Source organism: Canis aureus, chromosome 10 (genome assembly GCF_053574225.1).
Source record: "Canis aureus isolate CA01 chromosome 10, VMU_Caureus_v.1.0, whole genome shotgun sequence".
In the NCBI taxonomy this organism is placed as follows: Eukaryota; Metazoa; Chordata; class Mammalia; order Carnivora; family Canidae; genus Canis; species Canis aureus.
Genome location: NC_135620.1, coordinates 19701974 through 19726475, shown reverse-complemented (window position 1 = coordinate 19726475; position 24502 = coordinate 19701974). Strand labels below are relative to the sequence as shown.

General features: G+C 40.5%; 1 protein-coding gene across 1 annotated transcript in view; it reads right to left on the bottom strand.

Moving 5' to 3' along the window:
- ADAMTS19 (ADAM metallopeptidase with thrombospondin type 1 motif 19) overlaps window positions 1-18613 on the bottom strand; it is a 226741-nt gene extending 208128 nt beyond the window's left edge. The window contains exons 1-2 of the mRNA XM_077911535.1: window positions 18504-18613; window positions 17180-17868 (exon numbers count right to left, since the gene is read on the bottom strand). Coding sequence (XP_077767661.1) covers window positions 17180-17868; window positions 18504-18576 — 762 coding nt within the window. The 5' untranslated portion in view covers window positions 18577-18613. The remainder of the gene's footprint in view (window positions 1-17179; window positions 17869-18503) is intronic.
- Between the last annotated feature and the right edge of the window lie 5889 nt (window positions 18614-24502).

The window sequence follows — 24502 nt, the reverse complement described above, 5'->3', positions numbered from 1 at the left end:
AGTCCTGCAGAACTCAGTCTTCAAACCACTTCCATGAATGGTATTAGCTTCCAAATCAGACAAACCTGGATTTGATTCCAAGCTTGCTTTCTTGGCAACCTCAAGCAAATTACTCAATTTCTGATCAACAAAATGGGTGTAACAACCCCTTCTTCACAGGATTACTATAAAAACTATTTATATAACTCTTAAAAACCACAAGGTACAGTGTCCCAAACTCACTGATTCATAAATCATTCTGTTTGTAGCTGTTGTCATAGTCATTGCTAACTGTCATAAGAGAGATATAGCATTCTATGTATTCCAAAGAACAAAACTGAGATTAATCCAAGATGCCAGGACTTTCCAACAGCATTTTCCAACAATGAAACTGGAAAGTGAAATTAATAAATTCTTTGCTTTCAGAAGTGTTTATGGTATTGGACTCTGTTAGGCATATTTTAAAGAAAATCCCTCCACTGGTGCTAATTTTCTGCTTTAAAATTTTAAGAGTACTAATACAAGACAGCAATTAGAAGAAGTAATGAAAGATAGGTTACATTAAAAAATTAGTAATTTCTGGGAGCCGGGGAGGCTCAGTTAAGCATCTGACTCTTGATTTCAGCTTGGTCATGATCTCAGGGTTATGAGATGACCCCCCACATCAAACTCTGCACTGAACATGGAGCCTGCTTAAGATTCTCTCTGTCCATCTCCCTTTATCCCTCCCCCTCCCTCTCAAAAAAATTAGTAATTTCTATTATGTCATTTCTGTTCTGTTCTACTCCATGTCAATTTCCACCCTATACCTTGGGTCAAAGAACTAAAATGAATGTTATACATCTCTGATAAATAAAATTGAAGTCACACAATATTTTCACTATATGCACACATGTGTGCATGCACACACATAGAGGTGTAACTTTGAATTTCACCTCCTGGGCCTTACCAGCTGTCTGATATGGGTGATTTACTCAATATCCATGAGATTCAGCATTTTATTTATAAAATTGTTTGAGATATGTATCTTGTTGCATTTCTATGGAACTGAGCCATAACATATGGCAGTATGAGCGTGAGTGCAGCATATAGTAGCACTCAATAAATACAGCTATTATATACTGGGCTTCAAGTCTTTCTTTTATAAAATCGATGCAAATAGAATTCTATTCGCTGATCTTTACTGATCTGATAAAGAAAAAAGTGGAGGTGTCACCTGTTTCCTACCCCTGTAGATATGATTAGTGAGAAAGTTCAGTACCTCTTGTACTTCTTGCAGATATGTGTCTTGTATGCCAGTCAGGGCACAGAAAGCTATTCACATCTATGCATTTGTTTGAGCAGCTCACTTGTTTTCTAAAAATATGTAACATACCACAATCAAAAGATTTTGTAAATGCAGTTTATAAGCTGTAAAGTACCTACCTTAAAGACCTATGTTACTGTCACAGTTATAACCACTTGTAGTATTATAGTGGTCCTCCACTGTCTTCTCTTGCACTTACACTGTGTATTTTTCTTAAGTCTCCAGATTAATTTATTGGAATCCATTTCAGAATTACAGGAAGGGGAGGGAATATAAACACTGAAAAGAACTGAATGAGTATCTTCTAGAGGAATAGGTAATGGAAAGAAATGAGAGAAGGATTAAATAGACAGTAGATTATGCAGTTCCAATATAGAGTCTGATGTATTCTCTTACAAGTCTATGGTGAGTTATTAATAGGTTCAGAACACGTAAGACCATGTGACCAAGCACCCAAAAATTGGACACTGTGCACTTGTGGAGACTCCATAGCCAAGGCAAGAGCAGCCAAGTTATTAGAACACTTACTAAAATACTACAACTGAGCTAACTATAGGCAAATGCTTTGGAGCTCTCTTAAATCATATTAATGTGCAGTGCTGGGCTGTCCCCAGGGATGCTTTAGAATATAATTCCAAAAGCATTTCAAATAGAAGTAAGGGGTTTCCACATTCTTAAGCTTAAAACACATTCTAAATATGCATCAGTGGATTTGCTTCTCTTCTTTCATCTTCCAACCACTGACCCTCTTCATGACTCTACCTCTCTCCAAGGAAGGTCCTGTCATTTCACATAGCTTATAAACTCTTGGGGCCTGATAAGAAACAGAACTATGGAAACTGAAAATGCAAAATAGACCATCATGGGAATTAAATTGGTAGTCAAACATGTTTCTTTAATCTACCACTCTACCAACTCAAATTTGGACGCAAATTTCAAGTGGTATTTGTAAATATGTCTTGTCCATTTTCCCCTGACCACTTCAAAGCATCTACCCTGGCAGAGTTTTTGAACCATCATTATATTTCTTAAAGCTCAAATTTAATATTTACAGGGATGAAAATCTGTTGTAATCCTGACCTACATACAGTCAATGTAAGTAGAAGAAATTAAAGCACATTAAAAAAAAAGCACATTAAAAAAAATTATAAATATTTCTTGTACACCCCCCTACATTATCATTCAAAACCAAAGATTTAAATATAATGACTTGGATATTGTTACTTTTTATTTCATGAGCCAAGTTTTTCCAGAACAACAGTTGCAATGAGGCATTCATAAATGTTTGCTTCCTAAAACAACACCAAGTCCACATTTGTTTTCATATTAAATTTCATCAATTCTACAATGCTGTCAGTTTTGTAACATATCCCTATGTAAGCGCTGCTAAAATGTGTAAAATTATCTACTGGAATTAACTAAATACAAAATTTCTATCTTTTATAAGTCTTCTTCATATTATTAATGACAAATACATTACCTAAGGGCCTTTATTTTCCTAACATTTTCTCAGTAATGATTCCAATAGCTGGAAGACATCTGTCTATAGTCATATTACCAAAGAAAGCATATTGCTTTGGTTTTTAATAAAAGGCATTATACTGGAAATCTTGGCTCTGTTTAAATAAACATATAATTATTTGGATATAAATTTATATTTAGGGAATAACTCTGTGACTAAAATCTACTTCTTGAAAATGTTGATTTGGATTTTCTAAGCTTGTTTGGACTTGTTTATTTTATTTCAGCCTTGACCCTAACAACTTTGGTCTTCTTCACAGCAATGGGACAATATGAAGCAATACTGAAGTATGATACCTAGATTCACATCCTAATTGTGCAAAGACACTAATTATATATATCTTATTTGTGTAATTCCAAATGAATGGCTTTCCTTGCTCTCATAAATCCTTATGAAGCTTAAATCTTGTACATTATAATATGAGCTATCAGTAGCTAATTCTGCTCCTTATCAATCAATACAGTGTTCAAAACATCCCCTAATGACTGTTCTAGTAATAATAATTTATAGATAGCTAAAAAGCCTTTAGGATGGACTCTCTCCCCAAATTGATCTTTAAACACAATTCCTATCAAAGTCCAGCACTCTGTCGATATTAATAATCTGATCCTAAATATTTTATAGGAATGCAAAGGATAAAGAAAGCCAAAATATTTTTTAAAAAGAAATCAAATTTGAAGTTCCCAAATTCAAAACATATTACAAAGCTACATAAATCATGACGTCATAGTACTGATAGAAGGATAAACATATATTTATAGAAAGAACAGTATTAACAATTCAAAAGTAAACTTGTATTTTTGTTGACTTTCAACGAAAGCCCAATGGCATTTCATGAGGAAAGAATAAACTTTCTAGTAAATGGTGTTGAGAGAAAATTCGATATATACATGCAAAGAGATTAATTTGAATCCCGAGCTCACACTATACACAAAAACTTAGAATAAATCATAGACCTAAATATGAAAACTGAAAGAAAACCTATGCAACCAAAAGGAAAAAATCTATGCAACTCTAAGTTAGATGCAGAGTTCTTAGATACAACACCAAAAGTACAGCTAATAAATAAATGATAAACTGGATTTTTTTTCAAAATTTATAAAAATTAACTTTAGAAGACACCATTAAGAAACTGAACAGAAATGCACAGACTAGAATAAAACAGCAGTAAATCATACATCTGACAAAACATTTACATCCAAGTATTTAAAGAACACTTAAAACGAAATAGTAGAAAGACAAAAAAAAAACTAATTTTATTTTATTTTTTTTCTTTAAATTTTTATTTATTTATGATAGTCACAGAGAGAGAGAGAGAGAGGCAGAGACACAGGCAGAGGGAGAAGCAGGTTCCATGCACCGGGAGCCCGATGTGGGATTCGATCCCAGGTCTCCAGGATTGTGCCCTGGGCCAAAGGCAGGCACCAAACCGCTGTGCCACCCAGGGATCCCAAAAAACTAATTTTAAATAGGGAAAAGATCTGATTAGCTATTCCACCAAAGATGATTTATGATTAGCTATGAGATAGCACATGACAAGATGCTCCATACATAGTCATCAGAGAAATGCAAACAAGGAGATACCACTGCATGCCCAGAGATCAGTTATGATCAAAATAAGACAATAACAGGTATTGTTGAGGATATGGAAAAATTGGAATCCTGCATACTTTCCTGTTGGGAGTGTAAACTGGTTATAAAAGAATTTGCCAGTTTCCTAAAATATTAAATGTATATTTACCAAATGACCTAACAATTCCACTCCTAGATGGAAGGAATTCCATCTGCTCCCTGGGAATGAAAACATATACCTACACAATGACTGTTCATATGACCATTATTCATAATAGTGAAAAAATAGAAGCAATCCAAATGTCCACAACATATGAAGAGATAAACAAAATGTGGTGTTATATAACAAATGGCTTATTAAGGCACTTGAGTGGCTCAGTCAGTTAGGCAACAGACTCTGGATTTCCCCTCAAGTCATTGTCTCAGGGTCATGGGATCAAGCCCAACGTCAGGCTCCACACTCAGTGTGGAGTCTGTTTGTCTGTCTCCCTCCCCCTGCTTATGCTCTCTAATAAATAAAACATTTAAAAAAATTTTTAAAAAAACAATGGCTCATAATCTAGTAAGAAAAAAATGAACTACTGATACATGTTACCACATGGAAGAGCCTCAAAAATATTATACTAAGTTTAAAAAGCCAGGCAAGAGACAAAATTTTATATGATTTCATTTATATGAAATATAAAGGCAAATTTATTGAAACAGAAAATAAATTAGTGGTTGCCTGGGACTGGGGGTAGAAACAGAGTGACTGCAAAATGGGTATGAGTGACCACTTGGGGATGATGAAATGTTCTAACACTGGATAGCAGTGATGGTTGTGCAATTCTGTAAATGCACTAAAAGTCACCACACTGTACATTTGGGTGAATTTTGGGCATATAAATCACACCAGAAAAAAAGATAATAGAAAAAAAAAAAGCATCACAATATCCTGTATGTTACATTTTAAATAATGATTTACCTTAGAAAACCTGGCTTGGCGTATTCATGAACCTATCTTACTAAGGAGAAATAATTAGATTCTACTTAGAAAAATTTTTGCATAGGAACATTCAATTTAAGATACTAAAGGCTTTTTAAAACATTAATAATTAGAACCACCTATTTTGAACTGACAAAATTCTAACTGGAGATGTACAGTGACACAAGAATTATCCATGTTAGTAGACAAAACAGAGGATGCTAAGTTAAATTTATTAAAAGATATTTCCACAAAGGATCACTCAAACATTACACATTGTTAGTTATATATAATCGTTACTTCCAAAATAAATGACTCAAACTTTATATTTTGTTGTAATAAAATTCTGAAATGCAATGTACTCTACCTGCAAGCATACAACCAGAGTCATAAAACAACACATAGACTCTGCTAATTATATACAAGTTTCTCAGTCAATAACTGAACTGCCCATCTATGAACGGGGTACACGAAAATATCTGCTGATAATATAAAACTTTTATAATGAAAATGTACTTCCTACATTTCACTCATCTACACTGGGATCCAAGTAATAATGGAAATACACCATTTGCACCTATCAGATTAGTTGATAGATTTATCTGCCTGGCCATTCCTCTTAGCAGGTTTATGTGTTTCCACTGTTATTGTAATGAGCTTTACAGGACTCACAACATCTAAGTTCACAGAATGTGAATGAGTAGATAAGACTTGTTATTTTATTTCTTGTTAGTTATTTCTGCCATTTGAGCTAGCTTACCTTTTAATAAATTTTAATTAAAAATTTTACATAATAATAAATAATACATTTTTTTATGCTTCAGTCTCCATTTAGCCACATCTAAACTGGCTGCCAAGGTAGACTCCTTTCAATCTGAAGGTATGTTCCTTCCTTTGTTGCTGATAAACTTTATTTCATTACAATATCTATTGTGAAAGGGCAGGAGTAGGTCTACTGTTACATTACCCATGAAACTGTTGATGACAGTTGGAAGTAATTGAACTTTGTTGACTTCCAAATTCCAGAATGGGAAGCAAGTTTCAATTTCTATATACTTTTCCACCTAAAGAGCAGAAAAACATTCATAACAACATTAAGGTCCCATGATATCACCTCCTGACTAGCTCACATTTATAACTTATTGAATAAGGTTTTGAAATCCATAAAATCCTTTCCAGCTCAATGAGATCTGAGTGGGCTCCTGGGGTAAAGGTAAAGACAGAAGGTATCCAAGTTCACTATAGGAGCTAAAAAGGAGTATTAAAATCCATCCACCTAGGGTATAAAATTTGGTGGATATAACTCTAGCTATTAAAGATTGTGAGTGCTGGAATTTTCAAGGCCACTCAAAATTTAAATTTTAGTTAGTGACCATATAATGGAACATTGGTTTCATAAGCAGAATTCAGTGATTCATCATTTACATACAACACTCAGTGCTCATCATAACAAGTGCCCTCCCTAATACCCATCACCCATTCAACTCAACCCTCAACTCCCTTCCTGCACCAACTCTCAGTTTGTTCTCTACCATTAAGAGTCTCTCTTATGATTTGCTTCCCTTTCTCTCTCTCTTTTCTTTCTTTTTCCCTTCCCACATGTTCATCTGGTTTGTTTCTTAAATTCCCAGTGGCTACCCTCAAATTTTAGCTTGCACAAGAATTACCTTGGATTCTTTATAAATGCATTTCTTGGATCTGAGGCCCAGACTGGGATTCTGATTTAAATGAGAATTCCCAACTCTCTCAACCTCACCCCTACCATCATGATTTTGACAAAGCTGTCTGCACACTAGACTTTAAGAAAAAAAGCACCCAGAAGCATGAGCAAAGAACCAGTGATGTGAGCTCACTGCAGAAAGTGGTCATATATTTTACATGAAGCATTGCAGAAGAGGAAAAAAAGAAAAAAACTAAGGTAAAACATTTTTATGTGCTTGTGAAGAAAAAAAACAAATGTTTAGATCTTATTATTTTATTTTTAATGGCAAGCAACAGGAAAGCAGAAAATGTTAAATAATGCCAAAATTGGTCTGGGCTCATCAGCTCCATTTCTTGATCATCTGAGTTAAAGCCTCAACAGTTAATAATTTATTGCAGATATATGCATGTTAATTATGAAATGAAATCAAGTTTCTCTTGTTGGAAAAGTCAAATACTAAACTCTAACCCCCAGGGACCTTCTCAACACCGCCACGCAATAATTCTGTACAAATATCTGGGTAGCATTAAAATGGCTTAGTTCCTATTTTCTCACTTCTCTCAGTCTAGGGCTTGGCATGAGAATAAAGATGAGATGGAGACAAGATGATGTGCTCACTATGGCTGCACCCTAAATGCACTCTGAAGCAAGTTATGGTCCTTGTTTCACTAAGGGAATCTTAAAATTTTCTTTCAGGAAATCCCCCAAATCATAATCCAAGAGGGACTACTGATTGTCCCACTGCCTCAAAATATGCGAAGATTACTTTTCTAAGGTAAGACACTTCCCATCGATCGGGAACCTAGAACTCCTCTGATTATTCTTTACTTTGTACATGTAAAGCCATAAAACCATCTGACATAAAAATGTAATTGCAATTAAGTGGAAACATTGTGCGTGAGCTTAATACAAATGTGCTGTTTTAGTGTTGCATAAAAAAAATACTTTAAAGCTCTTGTCAAGAATTTCCCGAATGTAAAAAGTATATCATGCTATGATTCAGCTAACAAATTTCAGTAAGTAATTATTTAATCAGCAAATATTATTAAACAAAATTTCTTCTCATAAAATTGCTTCATGCCTGAATTCTCTCAGGATACAAAGACATAGATTAATACATGATTAAAGAATTTATTGACTTTAAATGTTCAATGTCAATCCATCAGCATGATGATTCTTATAAGATTATTTTTTAATTAGAATTCACCGTATCCTTGCCTCAAATAAGAACGGAGTTATCTGCACATTCTACATACAGAAACTTCTCATGTGTCACCGGGAGCAGAACCATAATCATACACACTATTCTGAATTTTAAACCAGAAAACCATAAAATGCCTTAAAGAGACACGCTCTTCAGTTGATAAAGAGACACTGAACACTGATTAAATCCGAGAATTATGATGGACACAGGCAGGACAAGAAGCTGAAGCAAAAAAACAGTTGCTTAAAATTGTCAATATATTGAAGCAAGGAATTACTTCTTTTATCTTTTTGTTCTCTGGGAATTCACACACACACACACACACACACACACACGTAAGTAGCCCACTAATGATGATGAATACTTACAATGTCTTGAAAATAACATTGCAATGAATAGGCTTATATGTAAATCTTTTGCAAAGATATGAATATTCCTGCAAAGCAGGGTAAGCACTTTTACAATTTAGTACATATAATACAAAAGTCTCTACCAATTTGCTCTCCTGTTAAGATTAAGGACTCCCAAAGCATTCCCCCTGGATATTGTCAATTTGCATAATCTGTGCCAACCTAATTAACCAGAAATGATGTTTGAGAAAATCTGCTTTTACTAGTTTACCAATAATCTTGAAAACAGTTGCAAAAGTTTATTTGATATTTATATTTCCTTTTCAGCATATACACTAAAAAGTGACTATCTATGTATGGTAAGTTTACAGATGACTTACTTTATATGTTTTCCTAACTTTCTATACTCAGCATGTATCATTTTGTTATTAACATTTATCTTTTTAAAAAACTAATCAAAAAGAGTTCTGGAAAGCAATGAAAAAGACTAAAAATCTAATAGCACAATGAATAGAGGATACGAATGGTACATTTACAGCAAAGGAACTAAGAATAAAAATATGAAAAGATGCTCAGCCTCACAAAAAAAAATACCCCAAAACTGTCAATAAAAACTACACTGAGCTAACATTTCTTTGCCTATTAGATTTCACAAACATCAACCTCTTTAATAACACCCATGTTGGTAAAAGCATAGGGGAAAGACATACTCTCAGACTCTTCTGGCCTGTTGAGTACAGAGTGGCACCATCTCTGTCGGGTACAATCAGGCACCATCAATCCAAATGACCAATACGGCATGCCCTTTGACAAATATTTACATTACAGAAGCAAACTGGCATATCTACAGAGTCCTGTTTATTTAGCACTGTTCATAATAGGAAAATACTTAAACTGATCAAATGTACATCAACAACAAGTAGATTACAGAACATACCTGCAATCAGGTATAAAAGGGAACTATCATGAAAAGAAAGAGGAATCTCTTTGTGCACTCATATGTGATCATCTCACATGTGCATGCATTTGTGTCTATGTATAAATAATGTAGGCTTAAACACTATACATTTACATATACATATTTGCTTATGCATCAACTGCTTCTAGATCACACACTAGAAACTAATAACCCTAGCTAGGGTTATTAGTAACATCTAGGAGGGAATATAACAATGACTGGAAAAAGGATGTTGGAGGAAGACTTTTTCATTGCATACCTTTCTGGAGGTTCTGTTCGGTAAAGTCTGAGTCCTTATAATTTTGGACTTTTTGTGTTTTTGTTTTCTTTTTTAAAGATTTTAATTTTTTGTTCATGAGAGACACACAGAGAGAGGCAGAGACACAGGCAAAGGGAGAAGCAGGCTCTCTGAAGGGAGCCCGATGTGGGACTCGATCCCAGACTCCGGGATCATGCCCTGAGTCAAAGGCAGATGCCCAATTGCTGAGCCACCCAGGCATCCCAAGTCCTTATAATTTTGAAAATGATTTTGCTTTGCTTTTAGGTTTGAATGGTAGTTTGGCTCTTAACTCACAGAACAAACCAAGAGTTACTGGAGGGAAGGTGGGTGGGGGAATGGGATAAATAGGTGATAGGTATTAAAGGGGGCACCTGTTTTTTTAAAAAAAAAAGATTTTATTTATTTATTCATGAGAGACACACACACACACAGAGAGAGAGAGAGAGAGAGAGAGAGGCAGAGACACAGGCAGAGGGAGAAGTCTATGCAGGGAGCCGGACATGGGACTTGATCCTGGGTCTCCAGATCAGGCCCCAGACTGAAGACGGCGCTAAACTGCTGAGCCACCGGGGCTGCCCATGGGCACCTGTTTTGATGAGCACTGGGTGTTGTATATCTAAGTGATGAATCACTAAATTCTACAACTGAGACTAATACTATACTGTATGTTAACTAACTGGAATTTAAATAGAAACTTGAAAAAAAATGAATGGTAGTTGGGCTAAGTCAATATCACATTTCCTCAGATCTCTAAAACTATCAACTGATGATCCTCTAGTGTCTGAAACTCATTCCATTAGGAATAATCATTCCTTTATTAAACTTGTAGAATTTTCACTTTGACTTTCTAATATTTCCCCATAATATGTCTAGGTATAGGTCTCTACTTAAATGACTGTGAGCTTGGTGATTCATCCTTTGATGTGAAGGTGCATGTCTTTCTTTATCTCTGGAAATTTTATTACAATACTAAAAAAAAAAATTCTGTTAATCTCTACCTAACCAATAATAGTTATATCAGCCAAATCAAGTCAATTACTGAATTAAATAATTCTCTATACACACCACCTAGAAAACATGATCACCGAGGCATGCAACATGCAGAATGCACACAGCTAGTAGATTACTCCCTTGTCTTGCTCCAAGCAATTATTTCCACCAATTGGCCTGTATGTTTACCAAGAAACAATTACATTTGCTTGAACATACGTAGGTATGACATTTTGTAGTCATGTAATTTAATCAATCACTAAATATTAGACAGGGAAATACAAGTGCAAAACTGTTTATTTGAAAATTTTGGAAAGACTTGTGAAAGCTAAGTTGTTATGCTCTCATTTTATTTGGGATGAAACAAGTGTAAAAGATTCAAAATTTTTAAAAGTTGGGACACGGGGGTGGCTCAGCGGTTAAGCTTCTGCCTTTGGCTCAGGGTGCGATCCCGGGGTCCTGGGATCAAGTCTCGCATCAGGCTCCATGCATGGAGCCTGCTTCTCCCTCTGCCTGTGTCTCTGCCTCTCTCATGAATAAACAAAATCTTAAAAAAAAAAAAAAATTAAAGTCCAGGATGCTACACACAAATTATGTTTGAATTTATCTTTAGCTTTTCTTCCAAATACAGAAACCTATACTGGAAATTGGTCTGTATGCCTGATGGGTAAGGCTCACCTGTAATACCAGTTATCTGGCCTCACATCCAAAGTTTGGTGGATAAATATATATACTGGTGATTTAAATTAGGTTCAAATGTTTAGGGTACACTGCATGCATTTTAAAAATTCTATCCATGGGACACTTGGGTGGTTCAGTCTAGGAAGTGTCTCCCTTCTACCTTTGGCTCAGGTCATGATTCTGGGGTCTTGGGATGGAGCTCCACATAGTAGGGCTTCATGCTCAGTGGGGAAATCTGCTTCTCCCTCTCCCCTTGCCCCTCCTCCCTTGCCCATGCTTACTCTCTCACACACTCAGTGTCTCTCTCAGATAAATAAACTCTTTTTAAAAATTAAAAAATTTTTAAACATTAAAAATAAATATTCTATTCTGTCCTTTATTCCTTTATAAATGGGCAGAGGTTAATAATCAGATATGTGCTCAAACTTTACTGTATCAGGATGTTTATCATGCAGTTATCAAAGTGAAAAATTGGAACATAAATTACACTACACTCACACAAACAAAATTCGATCCTTTCACTTATTTTTAAGAGTTAACTGCTATTGGATAAATGTGAATCATCCAGATCTATGATTCATGGCTCACAACTTTTCTTTCATACCGTGGATGCATTTGTCCTTTATATTATGCTCTGGGAGAATTTCTGGGCCTGATCTTCTAGATCAGAAATTTACGTGTCAGTTCACTGATGGAGTTTTTTAGTTCCAATGATCACTTATTTTTAGGTCCATTATATCTACTCATCTTTTTCTAGATAGCAGCTGTTGCTGTATTTTTTTAATTCATTTTTTCCATAAATATATAGCCGCTCTTATACTTCTGTTGACCTATCCATTTGTTCTATTAATTTTGTTGCCTCATATATTAACTAGCCAGGGTTTGATGACTCCTTTATATGCTTCATTTTCTTAAAAGTGTGACATTCTTGGATGTCAGCTCACACCTTTTTCGTTTCCCTGCTCACCTATCTGTTGTGACTCCTCCAGTTATTTGATGAAAGAGATGGGACCTTCTGCTCGCTGCAGGGAGCTAAGAGATCTTTTGGAGGGGAGATGCTGGGTCCTATGGTGTCACCAACATGCCTGGGAAAGCTCTGCTTTTATCCTCTCTGTTCTTGCCTAGGCACAGACATTTGGATTCTACTGCTTGCCATAACTGGACATGAGAAAAAGCCAAAACCACTTCTGCTCCCTGTATTCCTGCTCCCTGCATGTCCATCAGTACTTCTGGTATAGCCCTCACCATTCACAGAAGTTTCCTAATGTCTCTGTGTTTTCCATTAATCCAATCCAAAACTGTTTTCACTCTTTCAGGAGATATTCAGCATGTCTGAGGTACTAATGGCAGTCTTTTATAATATTGCTTTAGATTTATTTAGAAGATCTTCTCTGTTGCTCCTAAGATGGGGCTTGAACAAAGAAGGTAGATGTGTGAGGTTAGTCTGCAATCTTTACTTTTTTCATTTAGATGTTGATTCCATTTTTTTCCTGGTTCTGTTAGTGCACAACCCTTCCCCTCAACCCTGTCTCCTCACTCTCCCTCCTGCTTTAGTACTAGTATCTGAGAAAGTGCCCTGTCCGAAATGGATACCCTAAAATATTTAACTGTTCAAAACTGGCTGTGGCATTGGATACTGTGATTCAAAAAAAGGACTAAACTGCCTCCCAAAATTGAATTTACACAGGACTGCATATTCTGTATAAAGAACTAAACAAAATGACTACTGTATACAACTTAAAAATTAAGGGGGTAAAGTTTTAGTAGTCATTCTTTATCATCCTGGAAGGATAATCCAAATATTAACGATAACCATTTCAACAGTCCATTTAAAAGGAACCAAAGGCAAGGTGTGTAGTTTCTAGTTTATCCTGCTTAGAGGTATGTGTGTGTGTGTGTGTGTGTGTGTATTTTGGTTTGGGGGTGGTTTTTTTTTTTTTTTTTTTTTAGATTTTATTTATTTATTCACGAGAGACAGAGAGAGAGGCAGAGACACAGGCAGAGGGAGAAACAGGCTTCTCGCAGGGAGCCCGATGTGGGACTGGATCCCTGGACCCCGCGATCACGCCCTGAGCAGAAGACAGATGCTCAACCGCTGAGCCACCCAGGCGTCCCAGGTGTGGTTTTTAAAACAACAACAACGAACTAATGTGTTAGTTTTGAGCCAAGGAAATTGTTGCACTCTTTCATAAAATTTAATTTGTTGATTTTTTTTGTACTTTAATTTTTAGAGATGGTTATTTAAAACATAATGAAGTACTGTATATGCTGTATTTTGCTCAGTTATTTTTATTGAGTGCCTACTCAAAACCAGGTATCTTACAATGTTGTGGAAATAAAAAGAAATAAGTAGTAAGAAGATACCATCAAAGTATTTGGGACATACCTACATTTGTACCTATCTCAAGCTACTCTATTTCCCTGCTTCCATCTGTCACGGGCAAGCCAGGATGGAAGCTCCTTGAAACGTAAGTCAAGGCTTTTTCATCTCCTTTTTGTATTCTCCATACCTGCACAGTGCCTTGCTCAGAGGACTTGCTCAACAAATGTTTAATCGCTTAGTACTGGGATATTTATGTGACTATGGGATCTAATATGTGGCTCAAATAAGATTACTGTTCAATATTACACACTAATAAGGGAAACAGAAAGAACACTTCATACATCAATGTCTAGACATATAAATACAATTTGTGCGTTTTATAAACAGGAAAAATGAAATCCAGAAAGTTTAAGTACTTTGGAGAGGCAGCACCTGACCATGTACCCAAAATATCTATTCTAGCACTTTTGCTTTCACAGCACGAATCAGATTAATATCTGGAGGATGAACGGGCCAACCTTAGAAATGTTTACCACCTTGCAAAACTAGATGAAAGTTGATAAAAGATTTCCAGTTGCAAAACTGGATCTGTCTCCTTTGATAGAGACTTTTGGATCTTTTCAAATACAAAATAATCCAAAAGGTGTTGAGGAGTTCAGGCGCCAGGAGACAAAACCAACCGCTGAGAGAGGAAAGGGGAAGGCACACTTAGTTATCTACTCTTTCCTAGGCAACTAACCACCAGAAAGCTTTCACTTACTGAGAAGAAAAGCAGTTGCTGTTATAAATAAGTCACCCCCACAGAAAGTCATTATGATTCCTCATATTAGAAGCAGAATATCACAGAATTCTGGAAATACAGAAGAACAGTGTGTAGCCCTATGATAATCAAAAGTTAGGAAAAGCCCATACTCCAGCAGACAGGGCTTTGGAGGTCTGTTCTCACCAGATCATTTCTCCCTGTTGTACCTTCTGGCTTCATCACAGGAGATCCTGATTTTCATTTCCCTGATAGGCCTGCAATTTTACATCTTCAGCATCATCCCTCGACCTAAAACACTCTTCAGCCTTGTTCTGCCTAGGGAAAGCCTCCTCATGCTTCAAAAGCCAGTTCAACTCTGCTTTGGGAAGCCTTGCCCAACTCCCCAGGCTGGACTTCACCTCAGGCACAAGATTTGGTTCAGCACATCACTGTCCCATGGATACCTGTGTCACAACCACTTGTGTATGATGTCTTTGTCCTCACCTGTAAGTCCCCAATGCAAGATGTAGGATACATTTAACATGTAATAGAATTTCAATTCTATCCTCCAGGTTTTAATTAAAGCATCCAATTCTCTCATTTAACTAATGAAAACTGAAGCCCAGAGAGGTAAGGGACTTGTCAATTGTCAGGGAACAAGCCAATGTCGGAGCTCAGATAACAAACTCTGCTCCCTTTCCTAATCCACTCTCATAAGGGAAAAAGGGCTGGCATGGTAGAGGCTGGAGTAACAAACCCACTCTTCTTGGCTATCTGCCTAACTTTTTACTCAAAAGTCTGACTGCTATACTGTATTGCTGGCAACGTCAGATTTCCTCAATAACAAAGACTTCCCAGTTCAGAACATATACATATGTGGCTAATAGGAAAAGTGAGCAAAAGTCCAACATGATAAACAGGGAGGTATGTCAAACTCCTATTCAGTCTATGAAAAACCTACTCATAATTCTAACTTTGCTCCCTTAAGTATGGAGAGAAGGCATAGCTCATTTGGAAAATCTGACCAAAGGCCCACATTTCAACACAGTGAAATGCTTTATCCCCTATTGCTTCTACCACACCAGGAACGTTCTATATGTAATTATTTAATCCCTGGCCAAAAACTAGTGGACAATGAAATCCCCACAAAATGTTTCCCCCAGTGAAGTGTTCAAACACCAGTTCCACAAAAAACATTTTTAAAAGCTTTTCGTGTATTTTTTCCATGCCAACTTTTTTCACTCATGGCTAAAAATGTCCATATTTGAATATTCATCATTATGAGCATCTGGTAAAATATAGCCCTGTCCAGCAATTTACATCATTGGACCATGAGACCTTAGGAGGGCATAGGTAAAAATTTCCAGTTTCATTTTGTCTGGATTTTTGACCATCTTTTTCCATTTCATGGCTTTGGGTGGCTTTGATTGTGTGGCTATTTTCTGCTCTCCATTACTATTGGGTTTTTCTACAAATGAGCAGGTTGCTTTCAGACAAGTCCTTGTGGATTTCATCCATGGCTCACCAGAAACAGCAAAATGAGGCCACAAATCACATGAGTGTTTTCAACATCTTGTGGGTTTTGCCTTAAACTAGTAATAAAGGCCACAATGATGATGGCGCTGTAATAAATGTGAAGGTACTTAATGCCTCTGAACTGTACATCTAAAAATGGTTAAAATGGTAAATTTTATGTTATGTACACTCTACCACAAAGCAAAGGCCAACTTACAGGAGGGAACAATTATTCCCAAACCTGGGTCAGGACAGAGGAGAGAAAATCCAAGTATGATCTCTATTGTTCAGATGGAGCAAATGGCTTTTCCTTTCCCCTTCCAACAGGCCTCTCAGCAAGACTCCCACCCCTACTACTTTCTACAGTGGAGTGGGGAGGAGAAAAGCCAACTACTGCCAAGTAAAATATAAACCTCAGAAAAGAAAAAGTTAACCCAGAGAACCATGACCCTTTGCATACTGAGTCCTAAGGTCATTCATCCGTCCACAGCTCCCACAGACTCCTTCTCCACTCCTGTCGCTCACAGAACACTGAACAGGTGTCCAGTGTGGCTGTGCATGTGTTTAAATTCTAGACAGCTGTCAGATTGTAATTCCCTAGAGAACTGTTCTGACTACTTTGAAGTAGGACGTGGAAAAAAAAAAAAAAATGGAGATAATAAATGCAGGACCTGGGGGTGGGGGCAGAGACGGAGTGAGATCCCGCTCAAGTGAGCAGATTGGTTGTCTTCCAAGCTCCTAAAAGACACCACGTGGTGGGCTTATTTTGGAAAACAGAAAGAAGTAAAACCAGCGGGAAGAGTCACCAGGAGACAGTGTGACACGCTATTCAGAGGAAACGTATAACCGTGGAGAAGGAGAAGGCTGCTGACCCGGCCAGTAGCCTTCAGCTTCCCGGAGTGGCGCTGGAGATGTTCTGCGGGGGGAAGGCGGCGGGACAGGCCGCCGCGGGGTGGAGGCGGTGGAGGCGAGGGTCAAGTTCGGGGCGACGGCTCTGGGCCGGGGCGAGGGGCCTGCAAACCGGGCGGGCGGACGTGGGGAGAGGGACCGGGGGCGGGAAGGCGGAGGGCGGGGCGAGGAAGGGCGCTTACCAGGCCGCCTCCACAGGTGCTGAACGAGGCCAGCGAGCCGGGGTGCCGCAGCACCGCCCCGGTGTAGAAGCAGGAGGCGTCGGGCGGCGCCGGGGGGCGCGGGGCGGCCGTTGCCGGCGCGGGCCCGGGGCCCGGCCGCTGTTCCACCGCGAAGCGGGGCGCCAGGAAGCGGCCGTCTCTCCGGAGCAGCAGGTACAGGTCCCGGGAGAAGGCCGGGATCCGCAGCAGTACCTCGTCGCCGTCCGGCTCGGCTTCCCGGGCCGGGGGAGGCGAGGGCGGTGGCTGCGGGGGCGGCGGCTGCCACGAGGCCGGGGCGCCCGGGGACAGGGCGGCAGCCCCGCTGGATCCCCGCGGCAGCTCCTGAGATTCGAACTCCTCGTCCTCCTCGGCCGCCGGCGGCGCCGGGGCCCGCGGCTGGGGCCGGGGCTCGGACTGGCCGTCCGCGGGCTCCACGGGCTCCGCGGGCTCCACGGGCTCCGCGGGCGGCGCCGGGGCCACGGAGCGCACCTCGCGCGAGCTGCCGGCCGCCTGCGCCCGGGCGCCGCCGCCGCCGCCGCCGCCCCCAGCGCCGCGCGCCCAGCCCGGGTCCGCGCTGCCCCCGCTGCCGCCGGCCGCGTCCACCGGCTCCCGGCGCCAGAGTGCAGGAAACACGACTTCCCACTCCTCGCGGTCGGGGGCGAACTGCAGCCCTGCGGGCGGGGCAGACAGAGAAGTGCGGGGCTTAACGTGCCGCGGTTCCAGTAGCACAAGCATTCCCAGGCTCACACTCGTCTCGGGGTAACGCGCTGGAGACCACCCGTCTAGCCCCCGGAGCTCCTGCAACCCCCGGAGCCCTGCGATCGGATTACAGACCCCAGCATTTTCAAAATAAAAGTGCGATTATATGGGGGAGGGGTGAAGGAGTGGGGCGGCAAAGTTTGGTGACAGCGCTTACTCTGTCGGAGGAAAACCGGTGCAAAGACTCCAACACGGATCGATTGCTTTCTTAAGTATGTGTCAGAGCGAAGCATCGCTGTCGAGTCGCTGTACTTCCCCACTTTCCTCCAGGTGGCTGTGAACGTACCTTTTTGCAAATACTAACTGCTCTCGGTAGAGGGAGGCTAATCATCGTCCCACGACGTTGAGAATGAGGTCGGGAGAAGTGCCTCTTGCCGGGCGAGCTCGACCCCCCTCATCTGCACCCGCACGCTCCCTTCCCCTGCAACTGCTACCCACGGAGCCCCGCTCACCGCGCACCGGCTGCACCAGCCCAGCCTACCCGTGCGTTCTCGGCTTCCGCTAGGGAAGTCGGAAAAAGCGAGCCGCAAGTCTCGGAAGAACTTACCTGAAACGACCCCATTCGCTAGGACCCCCAGCTGGTAAAGGAGGCAGCAGCAGCAGATGTGTGTAAGGCGCATCTCGCGGCTCTTCCCCGGGCCGCGCTCCCGCGGCCGCGGCTCCTCGCCCCGCGCGCGCCTCCTTGCGCGATCCACCGCGGGCGCCGCCGCCTCCCGGAGCGCAAGGAGGCCGGGCGGCGAGTTGGCCCAGGCCCTTTGTCTGCCGGGGGTGGGGGGGGCGGGGGTGCTGTGTGACTCCGAGAGGCTGCCGGAGCCCGCGCGGGGGTGGGGTGGGGGGAGGAGCGGGGGCAGGCAGCGCCGCGGCCCCGCAGCGCTCGGGCTCCCTGGCGAATTAGGTGAGGAGTCTATTTGCCGCGTCCCGGACGCTGCGAGAGTTTCCGGAGCCCCGCAGGGTAGACCCAAAGCTGAGGCGCGAGGCGGGCAGTGCTGCCTCGGGACCGGCGGAGGAGCGCCCCGCGCCGGCAGCCCCGCCGTGGTGTCCGAGCCGTGGCTCGCCGCCTGCGCCCGCGCGGCACTGCCAGGGGCTGTTCCCGGCAGCCCGGGGAGCCCAGCCCCGCACGCGGCTCTTACCCGGAGAGGCGCGGGCGGCAGTCAGCGGCGGGATGGGGAGGAGGCGCGACTGGCGAGGTGGGTGTGGAGGAGAAAGGATTCAAGCGGACCTGACGACAAAAGGGGAGCCGAGGGGCGCCCGCCCCGGGTGACTGCGGGACAAAGGTCCCGGAACCCCACACACGTGCTTACACACCCAGCTGGGGTGGGGACCCAAATTCCCCCACCTGACTCCTGATTGGCCGCTCTGGGAGGCCGATTTGCATCCTCACCCGGGACGCACTCCCACTCCCCACCCCCAGCTGTGTGCAGGTACAGGCGCCTCCCTGGTCCACCCCACCCCCTAGCGCTCCCCCCCCCCCCAACACCCATCCTCACATCACACAAAACAAAACTTACTGCCGGCCTGAGCACAAAGCTGTGGCCCCACTTTCCAAAGACCTTTGATTTTTCTAGCCATCTTTGTAGGAATTTTCCTAAGCCTGGAGATAATGTAATTCGTCATGGAGTGTGCTTCAAAGGTTCCCAGGACAGTGGACACCCTGACATTTCAGGGCCCCTTATATCACCTTATCTTTCAGGCTTGCCATTCATCACTGCTATCAATTTTCCTTCCCCTCCCCTTCTCTCACTCTCATACATACTCTCTCTCTCTCCCTCTCCCTCTCTCTCCCTCTCTCTCTCCCTCTCTCTCTCTCTCATTCTTTCACATAAGGGTGAGATTAAAGGACCTGGCATTAAATATTGTATGCTAAAGATCTCAGATGAGGTGAGATTATTTTGCCTTTTTTACTTTTTTGTACACTAAAATTTTATCTTGGCTACTTCTGTCTTTTGGGGGGAAGTCCCAGCTTAAATATTCTTGCTTCCTTTGTTACGGATCTTCATAGTACCCACTCCCTTTTGCATACCTCTTCCTTGGCCACATCAAACCTTCCACATCACACTAGAGGGCGATTGATCTAATCTGCTTGCTATTTGCATCCTCTGGACTAGGCCAGTCACCTAGAAATCAGTATTTTCTAAAAATTCCAGCCGTGGGAGATTGATTCCCCACATCCTCTGTTATTTTACCTTCTGTTCCTTGTGTCAAAGGTGACTACTATGCCTTTAAGGGAGGCAGACTATCTTATTTCAAAGGAAAGCCATTGTTTGAATAAGCTGGGTCCTAGAATACTTTCTTTGAGTTGTCCTGAGTTTAAAAACAAACATGAAGACACTCTAGGTGTGTTTGTCAAAAGTGCTCTGTCTGTCTCCAAGACCTTGTCTTGTAAAATCTCTAAAACCGGAGCAACTAGGGTGGGTATGGATTTCCAGACCTCCAAGAAATATCTGGGTTACTTAGAAACCTACACACTCCTTTTTATGAGACTCAATTATACAGACTTAAAACTAGGCAAGAAATCAAAGTCAGTTTATTTTTAACAAATATAGCAAGTTTTAAGGCAGATGGCTAGTTTTAATGAAACACGTCCACCAGGATATATGACTTGAGTAAAATGTTTCTTATGTAATTTGAACAACAATGATGACAGAAATATAAGACTATAGAAGGAATGGATATTGTCTGTCTTTACTGGAATACGTTTGTGATTCCTTAAAACTAAATGAGCTATATGGTAGCTCAGAATATTCTCAGAAGCACAGATTGCCAATGGAAGTGCCCATCTCTGTGCTTTTTTGTGCCTACTGACCCATGATCCCTTCCAATCCCTAATAGTAGAAATTAATAGTGATTGTTATGGAAAGGTTTGCCTAATTCCCAGCTAGCTCTAATCTTTCTCCCATCTGAAATACTGTTATAACTTATTTGTATATTTTCTAAGACTTCTATAAATCATTTGGTTTTGTGCACATTGTTACATATTTCTTCTACCAGCCTATCTTTTTTTTTTTTTTTTTTGGAAAGGTAGGATTTATTTTATATATCTTTTAAATTTTTTAAAGATTTTTAAGTCATTTCTATACCCAACGTGGGGCTCACACTCACTCACAATTCCATGATCAAGACTGAGCCGCTCTGCAGACTGAGCCAACCAGGCACCCCTGTTTTATATACATAATGTTTTTTAAACAACACCCTGCCTAATTCAATGATTTACACTGAATAGGTGTGGAAATTCTAAAGAGATTCTCTAAGATCGTTTAGAAGATGACAGAAAATGATTTCTGTACGGTATTTCGTTCCAATTCCAATTCCTTAATCCAGAATTACAGCGCTAACTCTGGTGGTGATCAGCTACTCTCAGCATGCTTTATCTAGCTCACAGAAAGAACAAGCCTAACAGAGAAAGGACTCGTAGGAAGTTATTGTACTCTAACTGAGGAGACTTAGTTGTGCAAGTAAAAGCATCGGTTAAAGAGGGTTTGAGCATGTATGTATGTACGTGAAAGAAAGATTTGGAATTGAGTAAATTGTGCATGGTGAAATCAAGGAGAAAAGGCAAGACTGTGACATGGGTGTGCATGACTAACGTCAGAGGGAAGAAAGGAGCAGCTGGGAAAAATATGTTGCCTAAGCCAGGTCACTACATATGTCACCAGATGGTAGCTAGCATCAACCAAGAATGGCTTTTGTGGGGTGGAGGTAAGTGACAAAGCATCAGAGTAAGTGGAACCAACTGTTCTTATCCACAAGGTGCTCACATGTTGCACTTTATAAACCATGCTTCTCTACAGAGAAAGTTGGCTTTGGTGCCTTCAGCCTTCCTCATTCTCTCGACTCATTGGCCTTAAGCCTCTTACAACCTAAAGCTCATCTTAAAAAAAAAATAAAAAAATAAAGCTCATCTTAAATACTTTTCCATACGAAAAAAAAAATGCTTAAAATATTAAGAAAATACAAATAACCCTTTCACTGAGTTGCATGGAGAGGCTTCTGCACAGGGAGGAGAAATCCAAACAGAGCCCTGAAGATGAGCTGACAAGACACAGCAAGATGATTAGAATTTACAGGCCAGAGTGCCAGAGAAGAGGGAGCAGCAGAGAGAGTTTAATAGTTTTCTACTGCTACATAACAAACTAAGCAATTTAAAACAGTAAACATTTATCATCTCACATCATTTCTAAGGATCTAGAGTCTAGGAGCAGCCAAGCTAAGTATTTCTGGCTCAAGGTCTCTCACAAGATGGCAGTCAAACTCTTGGCCAGAACTATAGTTTCTCAAGAATTAACTGGAGATAAAAGTTCTGTTTTCTAAATCACGTGGCTATTGGCAGGAAACTTGCCACACGGACCTCTCCATCTGGCTATTCATTGCATGTGTTCTCTCAGAACAAGTAATTCAAGACGAAGAGTGTACCCACACTGGCAGCTTTGGTCTTTTTATAACCCAATCTTGAAAATGGCCTACCATTACTTTTGCCATATTCTACTCTTAAGAAGCAAATCCCTGGGGTACCTGAGTGGCTCACTTGTTTAAGTGTCTGCCTTCCGCTCTGGTCATGATCACAGAGTCCTGAGATTGAGCTCTGTGCAGGGTTCCCTGCTCAGCAGGGAGTCTGCTTCTCCCTGTGCCCCTCCCCCTCTCCCTGCCTGTTCTCTCTCTCTCTCTGTCAAAATAAATGCAATCTTTAAAAAAAAAAAAAAGAAGAAGAAGCAAATCACTAAGTCTGGCTCACACTGAAATGGAGAAATATCAAAGAATTTATGAACATATTTTAAAAACCATCAGAGTGCATTTATGCCCCCTAGCTATAAATTATTTGCATTTCTTCCATGTGCAGAATATACTCATCCCCTCCCAGGGCCCTCAAAAGGCTCATCCTATTAAAGCAGCTTCTCAAAGTCCAGAATCTCACTATCTAAATCACATCAGGTGTGCATGAATGCTTTCAGCATCATTCATTAGCTAGAGCTCCTTGAATTCAGTCTTTCTCCCTCTATAGACCTGTGAAACTAACAGAACAGTATATTTGCCTCCCATACACCCAGCATACTGTGGTGGAACAGGCAGGGATAGCTGCTAGAGATGTTGTTATTCAAAAGGAATGAAAAGAGGAAGCACAAAGGTGTCACTGGTCCAGAGCAATTCTGAAATCCAAGTAGGAAAATGTTCAAAGTTCCTTAATTACCTCTCAAGTTCTGGGAATAATTCTCCATGGTGCCGGGTCTTCCCCCCTAGGAACTGGTTGCTACTCTGAGTCATCCCTCCATTTTCATGAAACATGGTACCCATTTACAAATGATTAGTTTTCTCGGTTGGCTTCCTGACAATAGAACTTATGGATTTAGCAACTCCGTATCATTTTATACGGTCTCTACCTCCTTTTTCTCCAGAAATATTTCTTCACATTTAACTGTTTTTCAAACTTTGCAAGTATTCTGTAAATCTTCATGGGTTTCACTTTCCATCCATGAGACAAAAGCCACACACTCAAATATCTTGGAGATAAACCTTCTCTACCTTGAGTTGCTTATGAGAAGCAGAATTCTTAGACTTGTTAGAATTCCTCGTGTCTGGCTGAAAGGTCTGGGAGACACAAATCAAACACTTTAGAGGAGTTTCACTCTGACACAAAGATCCTCTGAATATCCAAGTGCGATCTCAATGAGTTCTTAACAAAAGATTTTATAGTCACACCTTTTGCTTCATCATTATGCTGTGCTTTCCCTGAAAGTGCCCTATATTTCACTTTTCTTCTGATGTAATTTCTTCTTAAATTTAGCATCAGTTTACTGAAAAAGAAGCTAAAAGGATCCATAGCCATCAAGCACTGTTCCTATTTCAGTTTGATGTGAATTTTCATCATAAATGAATGTTGAATTTTGTCAAATGCCCTTTGTGCATCAATCAGTATAGTCACATGGCTTTCTTCTGTAGCCTTTTGTTATAGTGGATTACACTGATTGATTTTGGAATTTGAACCAGCCTTGCATTTCTCAAATACATCTCATTGGCCTCTTTTAGTTTCTCTACCTTCTTTTACATTTTCTATAAGCAGGAAAAAAACAAGTGGCAACTTCCAAAATTTTGGGAAAACCCCTTAGCTTGATGAACCAGTACATTAGGACCATTTTCTATAGTAGACAGCAGTCTTGCTAAATTTAATGTCAATGTATTACAAAGATTCTCTTTCCTTTAGTTTACAATAATATTTACCTCATTTTCCTACAATCCCTCAGCTGTAGCCTAACCCAAGCATATATGACTTAAACTAAAAGCCTTCTTAAGGTATTACATTGAATTTATAGCTTAAAAACTTTGGAAAAAGAAATCTCTAGGTGAAGATGCTTTCAGTGATTCCTAAACATTTATTTTTAAACTAACACCAATTCTACATAATCTTTCCCAGAAAAATAGAACTTTGCAACTTAATTTATGAAGCTGGCATTACCTGCATACCAAATCCAGAGAAAGGCACTACAAAAAGTCAAAATACAGATTAACATAGATCATGAATATAGATATAAACCTGAAAAAATATTAGCAAATTAA